This window comes from Pelodiscus sinensis, chromosome 5 (genome assembly GCF_049634645.1).
Source record: "Pelodiscus sinensis isolate JC-2024 chromosome 5, ASM4963464v1, whole genome shotgun sequence".
NCBI lineage: Eukaryota > Metazoa > Chordata > Testudines > Trionychidae > Pelodiscus > Pelodiscus sinensis.
Window position 1 is genome coordinate 11916030 of NC_134715.1, and position 15936 is coordinate 11931965.

The 15936-nt window shown below is 42.2% G+C and overlaps 2 protein-coding genes across 10 annotated transcripts in view; one reads left to right on the forward strand and one right to left on the reverse strand.

Annotated features, from left to right (window-relative positions):
• On the forward strand, positions 1–3614 carry MRPS18C (mitochondrial ribosomal protein S18C). Of its 8 annotated transcripts, none has more exons than XM_075929511.1 (6): positions 1–180; positions 554–627; positions 1637–1720; positions 2964–3021; positions 3350–3409; positions 3491–3614. In XM_075929511.1, exons 1-6 carry the CDS (start codon positions 90–92, stop codon positions 3565–3567), a joined length of 444 nt encoding a protein of 147 aa, XP_075785626.1. In that variant the 5' UTR covers positions 1–89; the 3' UTR covers positions 3568–3614. The 8 variants fall into 8 exon arrangements, with proteins under 8 accessions (XP_075785626.1, XP_075785627.1, XP_075785628.1 ...); XM_075929512.1 differs by having other exon boundaries at positions 557–627; XM_075929513.1 differs by having other exon boundaries at positions 560–627.
• The window catches only part of ABRAXAS1 (abraxas 1, BRCA1 A complex subunit), a 24819-nt gene continuing 12313 nt past the window's right edge, over positions 3431–15936 (reverse strand). For both annotated transcript variants that reach the window (XM_075929509.1, XM_075929510.1), the window contains 4 exons: positions 11951–12070; positions 9324–9408; positions 6118–6229; positions 3431–5493 (listed from right to left, as the gene is read on the reverse strand). In XM_075929509.1, coding sequence (XP_075785624.1) covers positions 5063–5493; positions 6118–6229; positions 9324–9408; positions 11951–12070 — 748 coding nt within the window. In that variant the 3' untranslated portion in view covers positions 3431–5062. The remainder of the gene's footprint in view (positions 5494–6117; positions 6230–9323; positions 9409–11950; positions 12071–15936) is intronic.

Consider the following 15936-nt stretch of genomic DNA (forward strand, 5'->3'; position numbering starts at 1 on the left):
GAAGATTTGCGCAGGCGCGCGTTAGCGTGACCCGCTCAGTGCGCCGGCAGGTGCTAGACGGGTACCGTGAAGGGCCAATTGGCCGGGCGATGGCGGCCACTCGACTGGGTTTGTCCCGGCGCTGGGGCGGGCTGCAGCAGGTTCTGGCAGCGGGCAAAGGAGCCGGGGCCCCCCGCGCGGGTGAGAAGGGCCGGGGCTGTACCTGGAGCCTGTGGCCCGGTGTCCGCGCTTGGCTCGGGTCTCCCGCAGGAGGCAGGCGGGGGGGGGGGCTCCCCGCGCTGCGATCCCGTCTGCGGAGCCGGGGAGTCCCCCCTGCGCCACCGGCCCTGCCAAGTGCGGGGGGGGGGGAGGGTCCGTCTGCCGCCTCCCTGCCGCCTCCAGGGCGGTGCTGCGGGTTCCACTCCGGGGTCCCGCCCCACGGGCGTGTCGGGTTCGTATCCCCCGTTTCTCCCCGGGGAGGGGCCGCAGCTCTCCGCTCACGCTGGAAATGGTTCCGCATGGGTGTGTTGAGCGGCCGTGCTTTTGACGTGTGTAACCATCGTTTTTATTCCAGCAGCAGCAGCAGCAGGGTTGTGGCGAAGGGGATATAGTTCGCAGCAGGAACAGGTGTCCTGCGAAGCGGATCTGGTAAGAGGCTCCAACTTGACACCTTTTTTTAGTTGATTAAGCTTACAGTGCTGAGGAAAAACAGCTTTTTTAAAGCATGAGTATATCCAGGGGAAAATTCTGTGCCCAAAAACCCACCCCTGCTGTATTCTGCATATTTCATTTGTTAAAATAAGGTATAATCATGCCCGTTCCAATTAGTTAATTTTATTTCAAAATACTTGTCAAAAGATATGTCTGTAACAATGAAACAGACAGAAACAATGAAAAAAAGTCAGGAAATGTTCGTGTAATTCATTTACATTACAATACAGAAACCTATTTTCTGCACCTCTCAAAAGCAGTGGAAAAGGCTTGGGGGGAATCAGAGGTAATCAAAGTGCTCAATAGAGGGTGAAAATAATTGGTGGAGGGCTGTTAGGTGAGGATGGGATAAATATAGAACAATCTTGGGTGGGGGGGAGAGGGATTGTTAGGGAATTGAGGATCCTGCTTCATGCAGACCCCATAGCGTGGCTTCTCTCATTCAGTCAGCCACATTTATCCCTGTTGGCATGTGTCCCGGTGCCACCATTCAATCACTTTTCCCCCCCCATCCCAATGTTCCCCCACTCAGCAACCTCCTCAGCTTCACCTCCCCTTCCCTTAATGCAGTCACATTCAAACTTCCTTCATGTAAATTCTAGGGGAGCATCCTTACACTTCAAAGGTGGAGGCGTCATATCGACTAATTGAGTAGTGGATGCAAAATGCATCAACTATTCGATTACTCATAATTTAACATCCCTAATCTCTACTCTTAACCTATGTTAGTCCGTGAAGCAAAGTTCAGGGTTTCCAACATGAAACCACCTCTAATGGCATGTGCCATTGCTAAGTCTTAAAAAAAAATCTTCACTTTAATTTCACAGAGTATTTTTGTGTTCCAATGAAATCAAGAAGCAGAATGTTGTCTTGTGTGTATGGCCACTTAATTTATGTCCCATTGTAGAAGAATTTAAAAAAGCAGTTAAACTACTTCTTATTTCAGCCAGTTCAAATGGAAAACCCCTATAAGGATCCTCCTAAAAGATGTGTCTTGTGTGGAATAAATGTAGACTACAAGAATGTACAGGTGAGATTCTTTACAATATGAATTTGTGCAGTGATTGTCTGAGGGCAATTGTTTAGTCAGTTTTATTTGTGGGGAAGTTGCTATTGAGGCAGGTCAAACCAGGGAAAAATGGGACTAAAGGGATTAAATTCTAGAAAAGGATATGAAGTTGGGGTGGGGAGAGAAACACTCCCCACTTGCTTGTTCTCTTTGCACTGGCTGCAGGAAATGGTGAAACTGCAGATCAGAGGTAAATTGACCATCAGTTTTGCTTCCTTGCTTTTTATGGCACTGCTGGAGGAAGTATTTAGAGTACTAGTACGATTTTAATGGTGATAAGCATAGTATACAAACTTAAGACTGATGCTGTAAGACTCTCCACAAGAGGCAGAAAGTTAAAACAGTGATCAGTTGAACTATGCTTTCTGGGTGACTAGAAGAATGAAGTCTTATATACAGAATATTTTTGGTCTCCTAGAGGAAATGCTTGTGACAGGGTTTGGTGGATGAGGTATGGTATTCTGAAGAGTGAAAAGCTTAATGGTACTAGCTTGTAGGGGACTTTAGTTTTCATTTGACTGCAAATGTAATAAATAAAAAACTTCCTTGATGAAATTTGTTTTGCAAAAAGGGAATAACTGTTTTTCAGCTCTTTGAAATACTTGGGGCTTTAACTTTCAGAAGTGCTGAGCACTCATTACTGTTATGAAGATTAATGGGAGTTCTCTGAAAAGTCATGTCCTAGAAATGCCTCTAAAGCTAGTAGATGGTTCTGGCCTTAATATGAGAGTCAGTTTTTGATGTATAATGATGATAGTAACCCTAGGAGATGAGGGGCTAACTTAATTTTTTTAATACGCATAAAGAACTAAAATGAGTGCTGAGAAAATAATGTACAAGGTTTTCAAATTCTGGTTTAAAAGCCAGTAAGTTGTTTGAAGTGAATAAAGTTATAAGCAGTAATCCCTGTAAAATGAGCGCTTAGGCCGCCACCCAAGAGAGATTCGGGTGCTCCCCAACTGATTGGCAGCATGTCCACATTACCCACAGCCGGCAGCATATGTTTCTACTGGTGGTGCACATCTGCATTTGCCTTAGTATACTTTACAGAACTGATTCTGCCCATAGATGAAAAAAGTTAGAGGGCACACTGGTTATAATCTCTGTGCGCTATGGCAAATCAGTGTCGTAATACAATTTTTTTAAAGCATTTAAAGTTACCGGTTTTCAAGAATACTTATTGAGCCTTTTGATTTTTCAATAGCTTCTGTCCCAGTTTGTTTCACCATATACTGGTCGCATTTACGGCAGACACATAACAGGTATTTAAGCTGTAGTCTTAATGTTTATTTAACAAGTAATCTTTATCCTAGTAAAATATTTACTTAAAGCTAATATTAAAATTTAGTATTTTATATTAATTTTAGTGGTAACAGTTCTATCAACTATGAAAACATTGAATAATATGACATGAATATTTTCATGACTAGGAATTCAAACAGTTGAATCATACTTAATATATTCTAATGGTTTGTGTAATCCTAGTTAGGATTTTTTTAAAAAGGCTTCTAGGAATCCCTAGAAACTAACCTAATTACTGAGTCTACTATTTGGATACCTGAAATAAGATTCTAAAACCTGTTTTTACAGGGTTGTGTGGGAAGAAACAGAAAGAAATTACAAAAGCCATTAAAAGAGCTCATGTAATTGGTAAGCATAGCTGTAAACTAGTTTTTGTAGACACAATTATTTATTTAAAAAACTTATTAAAACAGTATTAATTTCTTGCAGGATTTATGCCAGTTGTGTACAAGGATCCAACATTTCTTAATGACCCCAAAATTTGTGATATCAGACATCCGGAGTAAGTTATGTAAATTGTGCAGAAAACAATAAAATTATTTTATGATGTTTATGTGCTCATTACTACCAGAACCTTTACTTCAGTAATAGGCTACTAACAATTTTAGAACTGATGTTCAGGTCATTTATATTCTTATCCAAAATGCTTGGCATTCCAGCTAACACATTATACACCAAAATGAGTAACAGAATTGAGCACTCAAAGGGGAGAGAATAAACTTCTCAAAACACTGATTTCCTGCATTAGAATCTGGTCTTAAAATGCTGCAGGACCCTACTTCTTACCATATCTCCAATAGCTTTCTGAGTTTGAAGTAAAAGAGAATATGGAATTAAACTTGCTCATCACAGGAGCCATTTGCAAGTAAAACCCAAAGGGAAAAAACTTGTCAGAATACAAGAGAGCAAGTGATTAGAGCAAGACACAGCAACATTTGCTGTTAACTAGGGATGTTAAGTAGTGATTAATTTGCTAGTCGAGTAGTTGATGGAATTTCCATTGACTACTGGACTAGTTAATAAGCACTTCTGCTTTCCGCCTTTGAAATGTACATGTGCCAGGAGAGGGGAGCTTGTGCATTTCAAACTTGGAACCCACATGGTGTCCAGGGCCAGCAGGAAGTCCTGCTTACTCCGTGCTCACACAGGCGCTTCCACTTTGAAATGCACAAGAGCCCCCACTGGGGACTCTTGTACATTTTAAAGCAGCAGTGCCATGCAGAACCCACGGTGCTGTTGCTTTGAAATGCCATGTGGTGCCCAGGGTCAGCTGCTCTACTCTGCATTTCAAAGCAGCCACCACCACCCAGAGTGCAAGAACAGCTGTGGAGTCCCCAGCTGATCCTGGGCTACATGCGGTGCTGGTGCTTTGAAATGCTGCAAGGAGCCTGATGCCAGGCTCTCCATGGCAAAGTGGCACTGCCGCACAGAGCAGCTGACCACAGGCTCCATGTGGTGATGCTGCTGCTTTTAAGTGCCTCCTCTTCTCCCCCTGCTGCTGCCTCTATCTGATGGAGGCAGCAAGGGGGGAGAAGTGATTAGTCGACTATCCTTTACACCCCTATTGTTAACATTGCAGATCCAAATACCAAGTTGTTCTGCCACTAGATGCAGTTGCTGCTGAGGAAAGCCTAAATGTATTTGCCTTCAGCAATAGACTAACATTTTAAGTGACCTATTTTAAAAAGACATGGTACAGTACATCCCAACTGACAGTTGCAGCAGCTCTAAGTTTTTAATGTTTGTACTTTACTACTATTCTTCCTATTGTGAGCCCTGAGAGAAAGGGAATGCAGAGAGAGGAAATGTAATCTGGACTCAGCTTTACATTTTCCAAATAAGACACCTCCACTTTAAAAAACCTGTTTTACATTTTTTTAACAAAATGATGCATTGGTTTAGCCCTAGTATAAACTGATGAAATATAGTTGATGTGTTGGCAGTAGTTTTTTGGTGCAGCAGTAGTCACCCTGAGGAAAATCCTATACTTGGCCCAAAGGGTTAGAAAGTTGGCGATTGTGGATATTCATTACTGTCCTTAACTTCTTCCAGAGTTTCTTCATCTGTTTCAGTACCACTCATTGTAAGCTTTTCTTCTTGGTCTCTGTAGTCTTGGTCCCCTTTAAGTAACTTCTGGTGAGGTTGTAATGAGCGTGATTTCTTGAATGTTTTTCTTCCAGCTGTAGTCACACTAGCTTTGCGCTTGGTTATCTGCTTTGTTCCAGCTTCAGGAAAGTCACTGTCTTCTTGCATTAGAGTCAGTTTGTCCATTACATTTATTTTGTGGTCAGTGTTACAGCAGTGTTTAGAAATCTGCCTGCCTTTTAAGGACACAATGCAGGTCTGAAGTCCAGAATTTGGGAAAAATGTTTGTAAAGCTTGACAAAGGAAAACATTCTCCGTTGGTTCAGCTGAATCACTTTTGTTCTCTCCTGAATAATAGAAAAAATAAGAATTTCAAACTAGCCTTTCTAGTATTCTCATTAGTGTTCACTTGCCTTTTTGTTTTAGATTTGGGATTGCTTAATGTGCAGAATAGTCTTCTTCATTTCTATATGTTACCAGTGTAGACCTCTCTACTGTATATATACATTAATTATGATTAGCAAACAGCCTCCTTTCAAGAAAAGGTATCAAGTTTCCCTTTTGACTAGTAGCTAGAAAGTAATAGTGGCTAGACAAAAATACAAACTCTTTTTAGATCACATGCATGAAAAATTCAATGGTTATCAAATTATTTTTGATAGAATGAAGATTATTGCTAGTAGTGAGTGGAGTCATATGTAATATTGTATCTAGTGGCACACTTCTGAGATTGCAATTGTACAGACTACTCACTAATGTAGACTCTAGAATTAAATCCATGTGATGTGGTTTTTAGACCAGACTGAATTTAGTGGGAAAGGGACAGCTGAAATGTGAGGCTTACCTTAATGTTCTTATGGCTTGCCCCAAGGAAATGTCATTCATGAATAGTTCTATTATGTATTTTCATATCTGTTTTTGCCACAATCCCATATTTCCATGGAAAGGCTTGATAATCTTTCTTCTATTACCTGAAGTTTGTGTCTGCTCCTTTTTTCTTTTTATTTCTTGTTTTAGTTGATCCACTTCTGCTAGGAGTTTCTCTACTGATCGTTCACTGCCTTCTACTTTAGAACATAACTTCTGCAAGAGAGGTCAATTGTACTGAACATTCAATTGTTATTAAATCAGTCTTTTATAGACTTATTTCTGTGTTCCAGATAACTTTAAGGATGTCATGAAATGTAACACATACAAGGTCCAATATTACAAAAAGCATACAAAACAACATTGACGGTATAGTTTGAGCTGCAAGATTATTACTGAATCGGCAATTAGGTAGAAAATACTTAGGAAATCTTCTATTTTATCTATAATCCTAGACATTTGCTACAGTATAGTCTCCTATTTCATACAGTGTACTTTTAAACTCAAGAATGGGACTTTATATCCTTTTGGAGGCAAGTTTACATTCTCCCATCAGGCTTACTTTAAATACCACTTAATGTTTCCTGTCTTTTCCTTAGCTTAATTTCACGTTATTACTCTTAGTTCTATCACTTTTAACAACTGAATCCACTTGAAAAGTGACCCTAACATTGATTTGTAACACCCCTCAGGCCTGAAAGACTATTTATAGCCAAATAACTTTCAATAACTATTTCAAGAAAATGATGTACACTCTCATGTTTTATTGAAGTCTGTAAGTTACATCAGTGGTATTCCTTCTTCCACTATTTTTCATCTGAATTAAAGCACATCCAAACTTCTATTTAATCTTGAAAGATTCAGTTGCTTGTTTTTGTGCTCAAAACCTATACCTTATGGCCTTAGTAAGAGTAAAGTTGTCTTTATTCAGTATTTAAAAGAAAGTGCTTCCCCCTTGGGATGTAAGCGAGTAGTTGACTACTCGCATCCCCCGCCCTTGCTGCCTCTGTGTCAGAGGCATCAAGGGTGAGGGGAACAGCAGGCAGTGCTGGGTGGAGCTAGCTTAAAAGCTGGTTTCCCCCCCCCCCCCCCCAACACCATCTCCATGGTGTCACCTGCCCCCTCCTCCTCCCACTGCTGCCTCTTTCAGAGGCAGCAGCCCATTTGCAGCCAGCCCCAGCAGTCTGCAAACAGGGCTGCTAGACTTGGTTCAGTCCAGGCTCACTCTGGGTCCAGGAGCTACCCCCACTGTGGCTCTGCGGTTTAAATGTAGTAAGAGCTGGGTGTGTAGGCAGCCTGGCTCCTGCATTTAAACTAGAGGCACAGCAGGAGTAGGTCCCAGACTAGTTGGTTACACAATTAGTGTAACTACACAATTAGCCTCTTAACATCTTTACTTTTCCCGAAGCCCTTCAATTCTGATGTTTAAAATCATGGTAGTACTTAAAAATTTCTAGTAGTTTAGTAAACTATCTTGTTCCTGTCTGACTCTTGAGTTAGTCAAGCTAGAAACTCTGGATGATTTAAATTTAAATTCTCCTGTTTTAAAAACCACTATTTATAATCCATATTCCTTCCAAATAGCTTTACTTCCTACTTTTTTCTCAAGACCAGTTTTCAAAAATTAATGCACTAGTTCATGAATTTTAAAAACTGAGATTGCAGGTTCATTACCAGCTAAGAAGCAACCTTTTTTTTAAAATATACCTACAAAAGTCTTATTGGATACATCCAACACATCCATGATTTTGTGTTGGTATCACCAAATGAAAGCTTTGATGTGATTCATTGGTTGGCATTTGTTAGTCATAATCAGGTGGAGGGACTCTTAGAAGACTGAACACATTAAGTTTCACTAAAGCTAGTTGTGCTACAGAAACCTTAATTTCTTTAATGTAACTCAGTTTTGGAAGGCACACATTTATGGGGAGAAGAAACTAAGACAAGATTTGAAGTGGAGTAAGAGAAGGCACCCTTCTTCCAAGCCTTACAGCAGTCAGTCTCTCTCTACCCCTCTCTCTCCCACCCTCCCAAAACAACAAAACTTTGTAGAAGAGATCTTGAGTTTCTACTGGTCTGGGGAGGGAGATATCTGTCAGTTCTACATAAGGACAAGCTATGGCAGACTCACAATGAACATCCTACTAGAATCCACATTGTCCCTTTTCAGCAGATGAGGGAAGGAAAGGATTTACCTTCTTTGATATTACCCTGTGATTTAGCGGACTGTCTCTTCTGCAAAAGCCCTTCATCTTTTGTTTCAGGTACATTTTCCAGCCCAGCATATAAGTCAAATTCTTCACTGTCATTATTTCTAATTATCCAAGTAGTTATGCAAAAATCTAGCATTTCTGTTGACTTGTGTGTCTGTCTTATAGGAAATCTTTTTTTCCATCTCTTGTATATTTGCATATTTCTGCACAAGACAGCTTCAGTCTAATTCTCATGTACAGTCATACCACTTTACTTCATGGTGGCAGTACAAAAGGACCTTGAGGGAGGAGCAAATTATGTTTACACTCACTTTAAAATTTCTTTGTGCTGTTAGATGGGTGTTAAATTGCCTTAGTGCAAGGCTACTCAATATGTGCCCCATGGCCCATTTGTTTGTGGCTCGCGGTGTGGTTTAGGTTTATGCAGGGCTCAACACGTGGCCTATGTATGGGATCCTTTGAACAGGGTCTCCACTGGGAACATACTCCACAACTGCTAGTCAATATAATGGTCTTCTGTTGATGTGCGTTTTAGTAGTTAAATTCCTGGACTGTCATTCCATTCCATTCGGGTGGAAATCAGGTAAATATTGCATTTTATTAATATCAGCAGAACTGACTTAAATGGGGCCTGTGTGTTGTGTAGTCTTGCCTTAATCTTTGTATTCATATCCATCAGTGTGAAAGAAGCTATTTGCATATATATATTTGCATGTATGTGCAACTACACTTAAGTTGCAGCCCTTGGCATGCACTGAGAGTATCATTGTGGTCCTCAGGGCTTCCAATGTCAAGTAGCCCTGCCTTAGTGTAAATCAGGGTTTCCCAACTTATGGGTCAGGACCCAAATATGGGTTGCCATTACATTTCAAAAGGGTCACCAGGTGGCTCTTAAGGAGCCATTCACATTTTTTGAATTGCTCTGGGTCACCAAGTCTTCCTGAATTGTCAAAAATGGGTCCTCATATGGAAAAGGTTGGGAACTGCTTCTGTAAATGATAATCAGGACCTCTTGGGTAAATATTTGACTTGTTGGCAGTGCTACCTTGAACATTTACAATCAAACATATATGCTTTTCTGAAATGGAATGACCTACCTTCAATTCCTCCTGCAAGGTGGCATACATTTCATTAATCTTATGAACCTCTTTTAGTGATCCATCTTCATAAAAAAATTCAGACCTTTAAATACAAACAGAAACCAATGTAGAATTACACTTAATTATGCATACGTAACAACTTATGCTTAACAGACATTCTTTTGTACACTGAAGTCTAACTTGCATGTCTAAAAAAACGAGGAGTCCTGTGGCACCTGAAAGACTTACAGATTTATTTGCGCTTTCATATGTCCAACACCATAAAAACTTATACTCAAATAAATGTACTTTGTAAGGTGCCACAGGATTCCTTGGTTTTGCAGATACAGACTAACGCTGCTACCCCTTTGCCAGATGTCTACCACAGTCATAATTCCTTAAGCGTAACAGGTATTCAACGAACAATGATGGATAATGGCTTTTATTTGTGTTAAAATATAGGTTTCTAGACTCCAAGACTAAATCATTAGCAGACATCAAAAATACCAGCAGGATGAAAAATAAGCAGGATTATTGACTTGTTTGGCCTCCAAAGGGAAATAATTAGCCTTCACTCCCATTTAAACCACTCCAAGGGTTTTAGTCTAGTCTTCCTCTGTAAGCTCTTCAAGCAAGGGTTCTGTCTCTGTATTGTAAAGTCCCATGTAAATGTATAATAGGGTAGGGTTGCATACTTTAGAATATATAAGTTTTTAGGGTTTCTTTACTGATGGTGTACCATCTCAGTATTAACTGGTGATTAACAAACAGTACACCTTCCGTGGGGAGATTATACTTGTCTCTTAAATAAGATGGTTTTATCCTCTCCTCAGATCCAGAATCTGTGGTAAAAGGGTTAGATAACACACATACAAGTCAATAACCTAACTCCATTTCTGTGCATTGGTTAGTAGCAGAGATTCTCAGACTAAAGGGAACAAAGGCATGCAGCAGGGACCATACCGATGGTTCTACACTTTTTTCCCCAGAAGTGCAGGACCTCTGGCTGAATGATAGCTGCTGGTGCCACTGCTGCCAGGATTGGATGGCAGTTCTGGCTGTCCCTAACAGAAGCAACTGTGGAGGGCCTTCTGACTCCACTGATGGTAGCCTCAGCTGCTCCCCTCATGTGCAGAGCAGGCATGCTGCAACTCTGGACCTGTGTATTGGTAAGGATTGGGGACAACTTGGTAGCAACAGGGGTTTCTTCCTTTCATTCAAATGCAGTAGTGAGCTAAGTGTGGGGGCTGCAAGTCTGGAGACTGTTGTCTCTCTTCCTCCCCCCTCCTCCCCAGGCCAATTAGACTGCTTATCAGGGTCTCAGGAAGTCAGACAAGAACAGTGTGCTGGAGAGGGAGCTGGAAGAATGCAGGGAAGGAGAGAGTAGTGCAGGATGGACCTTATTGCAAGAACAGGCTGAGATAGGTATTAAGGTCCAGGGCAGGGAGCTGAGCAGAGTGGCACATAAGGGGATAAAGCAGAGCAGTGCACAGGAAAATGGCTGAGTCTCTTGTGTAGGGGAATAGTACAATGTACGGGAGCACAATGCCAAATTGCTGCATGAAACATCATACCAGCCACTTGCAGAATCAAACATTAAAAGACTGGAGATTGCCTCTCAGTAAAGGATATAGTCTCCATTCTAAGAATATTTCATAGTAAAGAATTGTCTAGCAAGTGATTACTACACAGTTGCACGATATATTGGTTGTATTTCCAGCTCTCCTACAGACTCGAATGACTTTGGACTAATCATTTAGTTTGTTTCCCCAAATGTGACATTGGAATCAGCATATACTTTATAGTTGTGATAAGATGCTTAATTTGTTAGCATGTATAATCATTGTCAAATCCTCACAAGGTGATAGAGCAAAGTTATAAAGGAAAAACTCTTTATTTGACCCACATTAGATTTGTAAAAGCAGGAGTTATAATCCATTGATTTTTTTTAAATTATATTAGAACATATATGCAAGCTGTTCTTAAAACAAAAATACAGCAGCACCAAGAATACAAAAAATCAACTAAACAAAAAATAACCTTGACTTTATTGGCCAGAAATGCAAAGAACAAAGGGAATTATAGAAAAGTAAATTGGATTTAATTTCAATAATTTAAGTTGATGTCGGTAAAGACATTTTGTACAACATTATTTTGAAGCGGACAGTGTCAATTCAAATTATTATGGCAAATGAGCTTAATCAAAAGCTATGGAAAATCAATGAATCACAAATCAAACCAAAAGTTGTATCAATGACTTTTATACCTGACTAGCAAAATAGGGATGTGGCGTCACTTGCTGAAGAGGTTTAATGGGTTAGAATTTTACTTGTGGAGCACTCTACATTTGGATATGACGTACAGATCCAAAATTATGAACTGGTCACTGATCTGCATTTAGAGAAGAGTTCAATTACCTACAAATCATCTTTGGCACATGTTATTTAATACAAAACCTTTCAGTAATGAAAGTTACCTGCTGGTGTGTACCAGATGAGATACTGTAGGTAACATTTAATACAGAAAAATTCCCACTCTTTATCATTCTGAAAGTCAAATTTCTTCCCAGTATGTCAGTTTATTAAATCTACAAAATCTCATTAGAAGACACAAGTTCAGTATGAAAAAATGTGCATCATTCCTACCTGTGTTTTTTTACTGCTTTTCCAAAGCCAGCAGAAATACAGGAGCCAGATACAGTTCTGTAACCTTGCTGTTCTGCCATACCCAAGTTGGCAACTACCAGAGGAACTTTCTGGAAAAGACTATTTTTTAAAAAGCAAGAACATGAAAATTTATCATTGCAAGTTTTGGAAGTAATGGTTTATCTGATATTCATTCTTTATCATAAAATGATATACATGCAGAATTATGAGAGAATTAATAAAATAGAAAAATAAGCATTAATACCAAACCATCTGATTGGACCTATAGTAAAGAACAGAATTATCAGACAAGAATGAATACATTATGATGGGGGAAGAGTCAACGTGGCTTTTGTAAAGGGAACTCATGCCTAGCCCATTTATTTTAGTTTTTGATGGCCACCAAACACAGACAAGAGTAATCCAGTGAATATAATGCATTTTAAACTTTGGTGATAAGGTTCCTCACCAAAGGCTCTTAAGCAAAATAAGTAGACATTGGATAAGAGGAAAGGTTCTCTCATGGATCTGTAACTGGTTAAAAGAGAAAACCAAGGTAGGAATAAATGATCAATTTTCACAGTGGAGACAGATAAATAGTGAGGTGGTTCAAGGATTTCTACTGGGACTAATTCTGTTGAATATGTTCACAAATCATCTGGAAAAAGGGATAAACAGGTGGCAAAGTTTGCAGAGGCCATGTCTATATTACAGATAAGATTAAAGCAGTCGATCTTCCGGGGTTCAAATTAGCAGGTCTAGTGAAGACACTAATTCGACCTGAGTGGGCACTCCATCAATACCTATAGTCCTGCTTCCACGAGGAGTAAGGAAAGTCGAAGGGAGTGTGTGCTCCCTTTGATTTCCTGCAGTGTGGACAGCACCAAAATTCAACTTAAGATACTTCAACTTAAGCTACGCAATTAACATAGCTAAAGACGCATATCTTACTTCGAATTTATCCTCTGGTGTAGACCAGGGGAAAGTTACTTGGGATAGGTAAGTTCAAAGCAGACTAAAGAGTTGCCAAGGGATCTCACAAAACTGGGTGACACGGCAACAAAATGGCAGACCAAATTCACATGTAGATTATATGAAAAATAAAACTGTAAAATATAATCTCAACTATATATAGCACGGTGGGCAATAAATTTTGATGGTGAGGCTACTCCAAGTGAACAAGAGCCACACTCTTCTATGATACTAATGGAGGAAATACAGGGCCTGAGATGGAGGTTGGGTGCAGAAGGGAGCTTAGGGTAAAGGTTTGGGGTGCAGGAGGAAGTTTGGTTGAAGGTAGAGGTTGTGATCTGGAGGAGGGGTGCAAGGTCTGAGAGGAAGTATGATGAGGTGCAGGAAGGGGGTGCAGAGGGTTTGGGTTTTGACCTAGGGCAGGCACTTGGGACAGGGGAAGAGGAGGTGGGGTGCCAGGTGCAGGTTCTGACCAGGAGGCACTTACTATAGTAGGCAGCTCCCAGCTAGCAGCCCAGTGGGACCCATGTAGGACCCAACATCTGTGCCACGTGTCTTATGGGAGAGGTCAGGTGACTTTGTGCACTGCCTGTGCCACAAGCATTTTCCAATGGAAAAAAATTGTGTCACAAAACTTCTGATCAACTCTAATGCAGATGTTGTGCAGTGGGTCAGGGTCTGAGTTCCCAGACAATCTAAAAATAATTGTCATCAATCTAAATATCTTGGTGGTTAATTTGAAACAAATTAAGAGTGATGAAATCAACACTGGAACTGACCTATACTTTGCCTATGCCAGGGAAACTGTCAGGGACTAAGAATAGTAATTGACAAAGATTTCTCTACACCTACTTAAAAAGCTCCTCAAAAACCAAAATACACAGGGAGCAGAACATAAAAGCCTACAGCAGGGGTGGCCAACCTGTTCCAGACAAGAGCCACAATAGCAGTGGAGACAGCGTGAAGAACTGGGGCAAAGTTGTTGAGCAAAAAAAACCCAAAAATGCCACGCTGAGGGAAAATAGGTGCTGGTACACCGTCCCACAGCTGCTTTTTGTTGTTGTTTGTTTGTTTTGGCTTAACAACGTTGCCCCGGCTCTTCACGCTGTTTCCACTGCTATTGTGGCTCACAAAAAAAGCACTGGGGCATGGGAAAGGGGTGAGAGGTGCAAACTCTGGGAGGGAATTTGGGTGCAGAAGGAGTAGAGAAGAAGATGCTGGCTCAAGGAAGGGGCTCCAGGCTGGAAAGTGTTGGGGTCAGGTGGAGGGTTGGGATGCTAAGCAAGCTGCAGGCTTGTGGCTATGAGGGTGCAGAAGTTTGGTCTGGGGTGCATGAAGGGCTCAGGGCAGGGAGGCTGGGAATATGATGGGCTCAGGACAGATTTGCAGTGTGTGGATGGTGCAGGAGTATTGTGGCAGAAGACTGGGGATATGGGGGTGCAGGAGTTTGGGGATATGAGAGGCTCAGGATAAGGGGTTCGGGTATATGATAGGCTCAGGTTTGAGGTGGGGGGGGGGGTGCAGGAGTGTTATGATGCTGCGGCCAGATTGGGGCTTGGCCCCAATTGGGGGTTTGTTGGCCAGGCTTCATTTTTAAATAAAATATTGTCAAACACAAAATGTTTAAGCATTGTCTTTATATATGAGAGAGGCAGGGTACCTGTTTTGAGTCAGAGGTCACTGACCTACAGAAAAGTCAGTCAGGGCCACACAAGTGAGATGCAAATAAACAACCCCTCAAGCCTCATTAATGTGGCCCCAAGGCTATGTCTAGACTGCAGGCTTCTTTCAAAAGAGGCTCTTTCGAAAGCATCTTTCGAAAGAGCCTCTTTCGAAAGATCGCGTCTAGACTGCAGGTGGATCTTTCGAAAGAGAAATCCGCTTTTTCAAAAGAGAGCACCCAGCGAGTCTGGATGCTCTCTTTCGAAGACGGCCTCTTTACATTGAAGAACGCCTTCTTTCGAAAGAGGAACTTTCGAAAGAAGGCGTTCTTCCTCGTAAATTGAGGTTTACCGCCATCGAAAGAAAAGCCGCGTTCTTTCGAAATAATTTCGAAAGAACGCGGCTTGAGTCTGGACGCAGGGGAAGTTCTTTCAAAAAAAGGCTACTTTTTTCGAAAGAACCCCTGAGTCTGGACACGGTCCAACTGGTGGGGGCAGCAGACAGGATGCTAGTGGGTGCTGGAGCAGGGTACTTGTGGGGGCGGGGGGTCTGTCTAGGAGGAAGGGACAGAGACAGCTGGGGCCAGTACCTGGGTTGCTCTTCCCCTCCCCTAAAGAGCTGGTGTGCTTCCTGAAATGCCTGGTCTCTCGCTCCACCAGGGACTTCCTTTCCCCTGCTGCCTGCCTGCGCAGGGTGTGTGTGGAGTCCCAGGACTACATGCCAGCTCCAACTTCTCAGGAAGCACGCACTCTTCTCTGCTCCCCATGACAGCCACGTGCTTCCTGAGAAGTTGGAGTTGGCATGCAGTCCCAGGATTCCCACTGCACAGGCAGGCAGCAGGGGGAAAGTCCCTGGTAGTACGACATACCCAGCATTGCAGGAAGCGTGCCAGCTGTTTAGGGGAGGGGAAGAGCAGCCTGATCTCACCCAGTTCCCTTCCCCAGAGTCAGGTACCCCACCCCCTGCTCTACTCCAATCCCCTGTCCTTCTCTTCCCCAAAGCCAGGCACCCCCCCCACCCAATCACCCTCTTCTCCCCATCTCCAAAGTCAGGCACACCCACCCCAACCAAATCCCACTCTCCTCCCCTTCCCCAAAGCCAGGCACACACACCCTCATCCCCCTCCCTGCGCTCTAACCTAATTCTCCGATTGAGGAGCCGCTGCTACAGCTGCACGTCTCCATCCAGGTGCTGGGGCACGTGCGCTGAGCGGCCAGCTTTGAGCATGATCTGGCCGGGACTCCATGCGCAACCCAATCCCCCTTCCCTTCCCCTCCCTGCTGTAAACCAATCCCCCTCATCCCCCCCCCCAAGCTTATGCTCGGGTCCCGGAGCCAGAGCTGCTGCGCCAC

Coding starts and splice junctions, on each gene's coding strand:
- MRPS18C (XM_075929511.1), top strand. CDS start 90: ATGGCGGCCACTCGACTGGGTTTGTCCCGGCGCTGGGGCGGGCTGCAG. Junction 181..553: donor AGCCGGGGCCCCCCGCGCGG/GTGAGAAGGGCC, acceptor TTTTTATTCCAG/CAGCAGCAGCAGCAGGGTTG. Junction 3,022..3,349: donor TTACGGCAGACACATAACAG/GTATTTAAGCTG, acceptor CTGTTTTTACAG/GGTTGTGTGGGAAGAAACAG.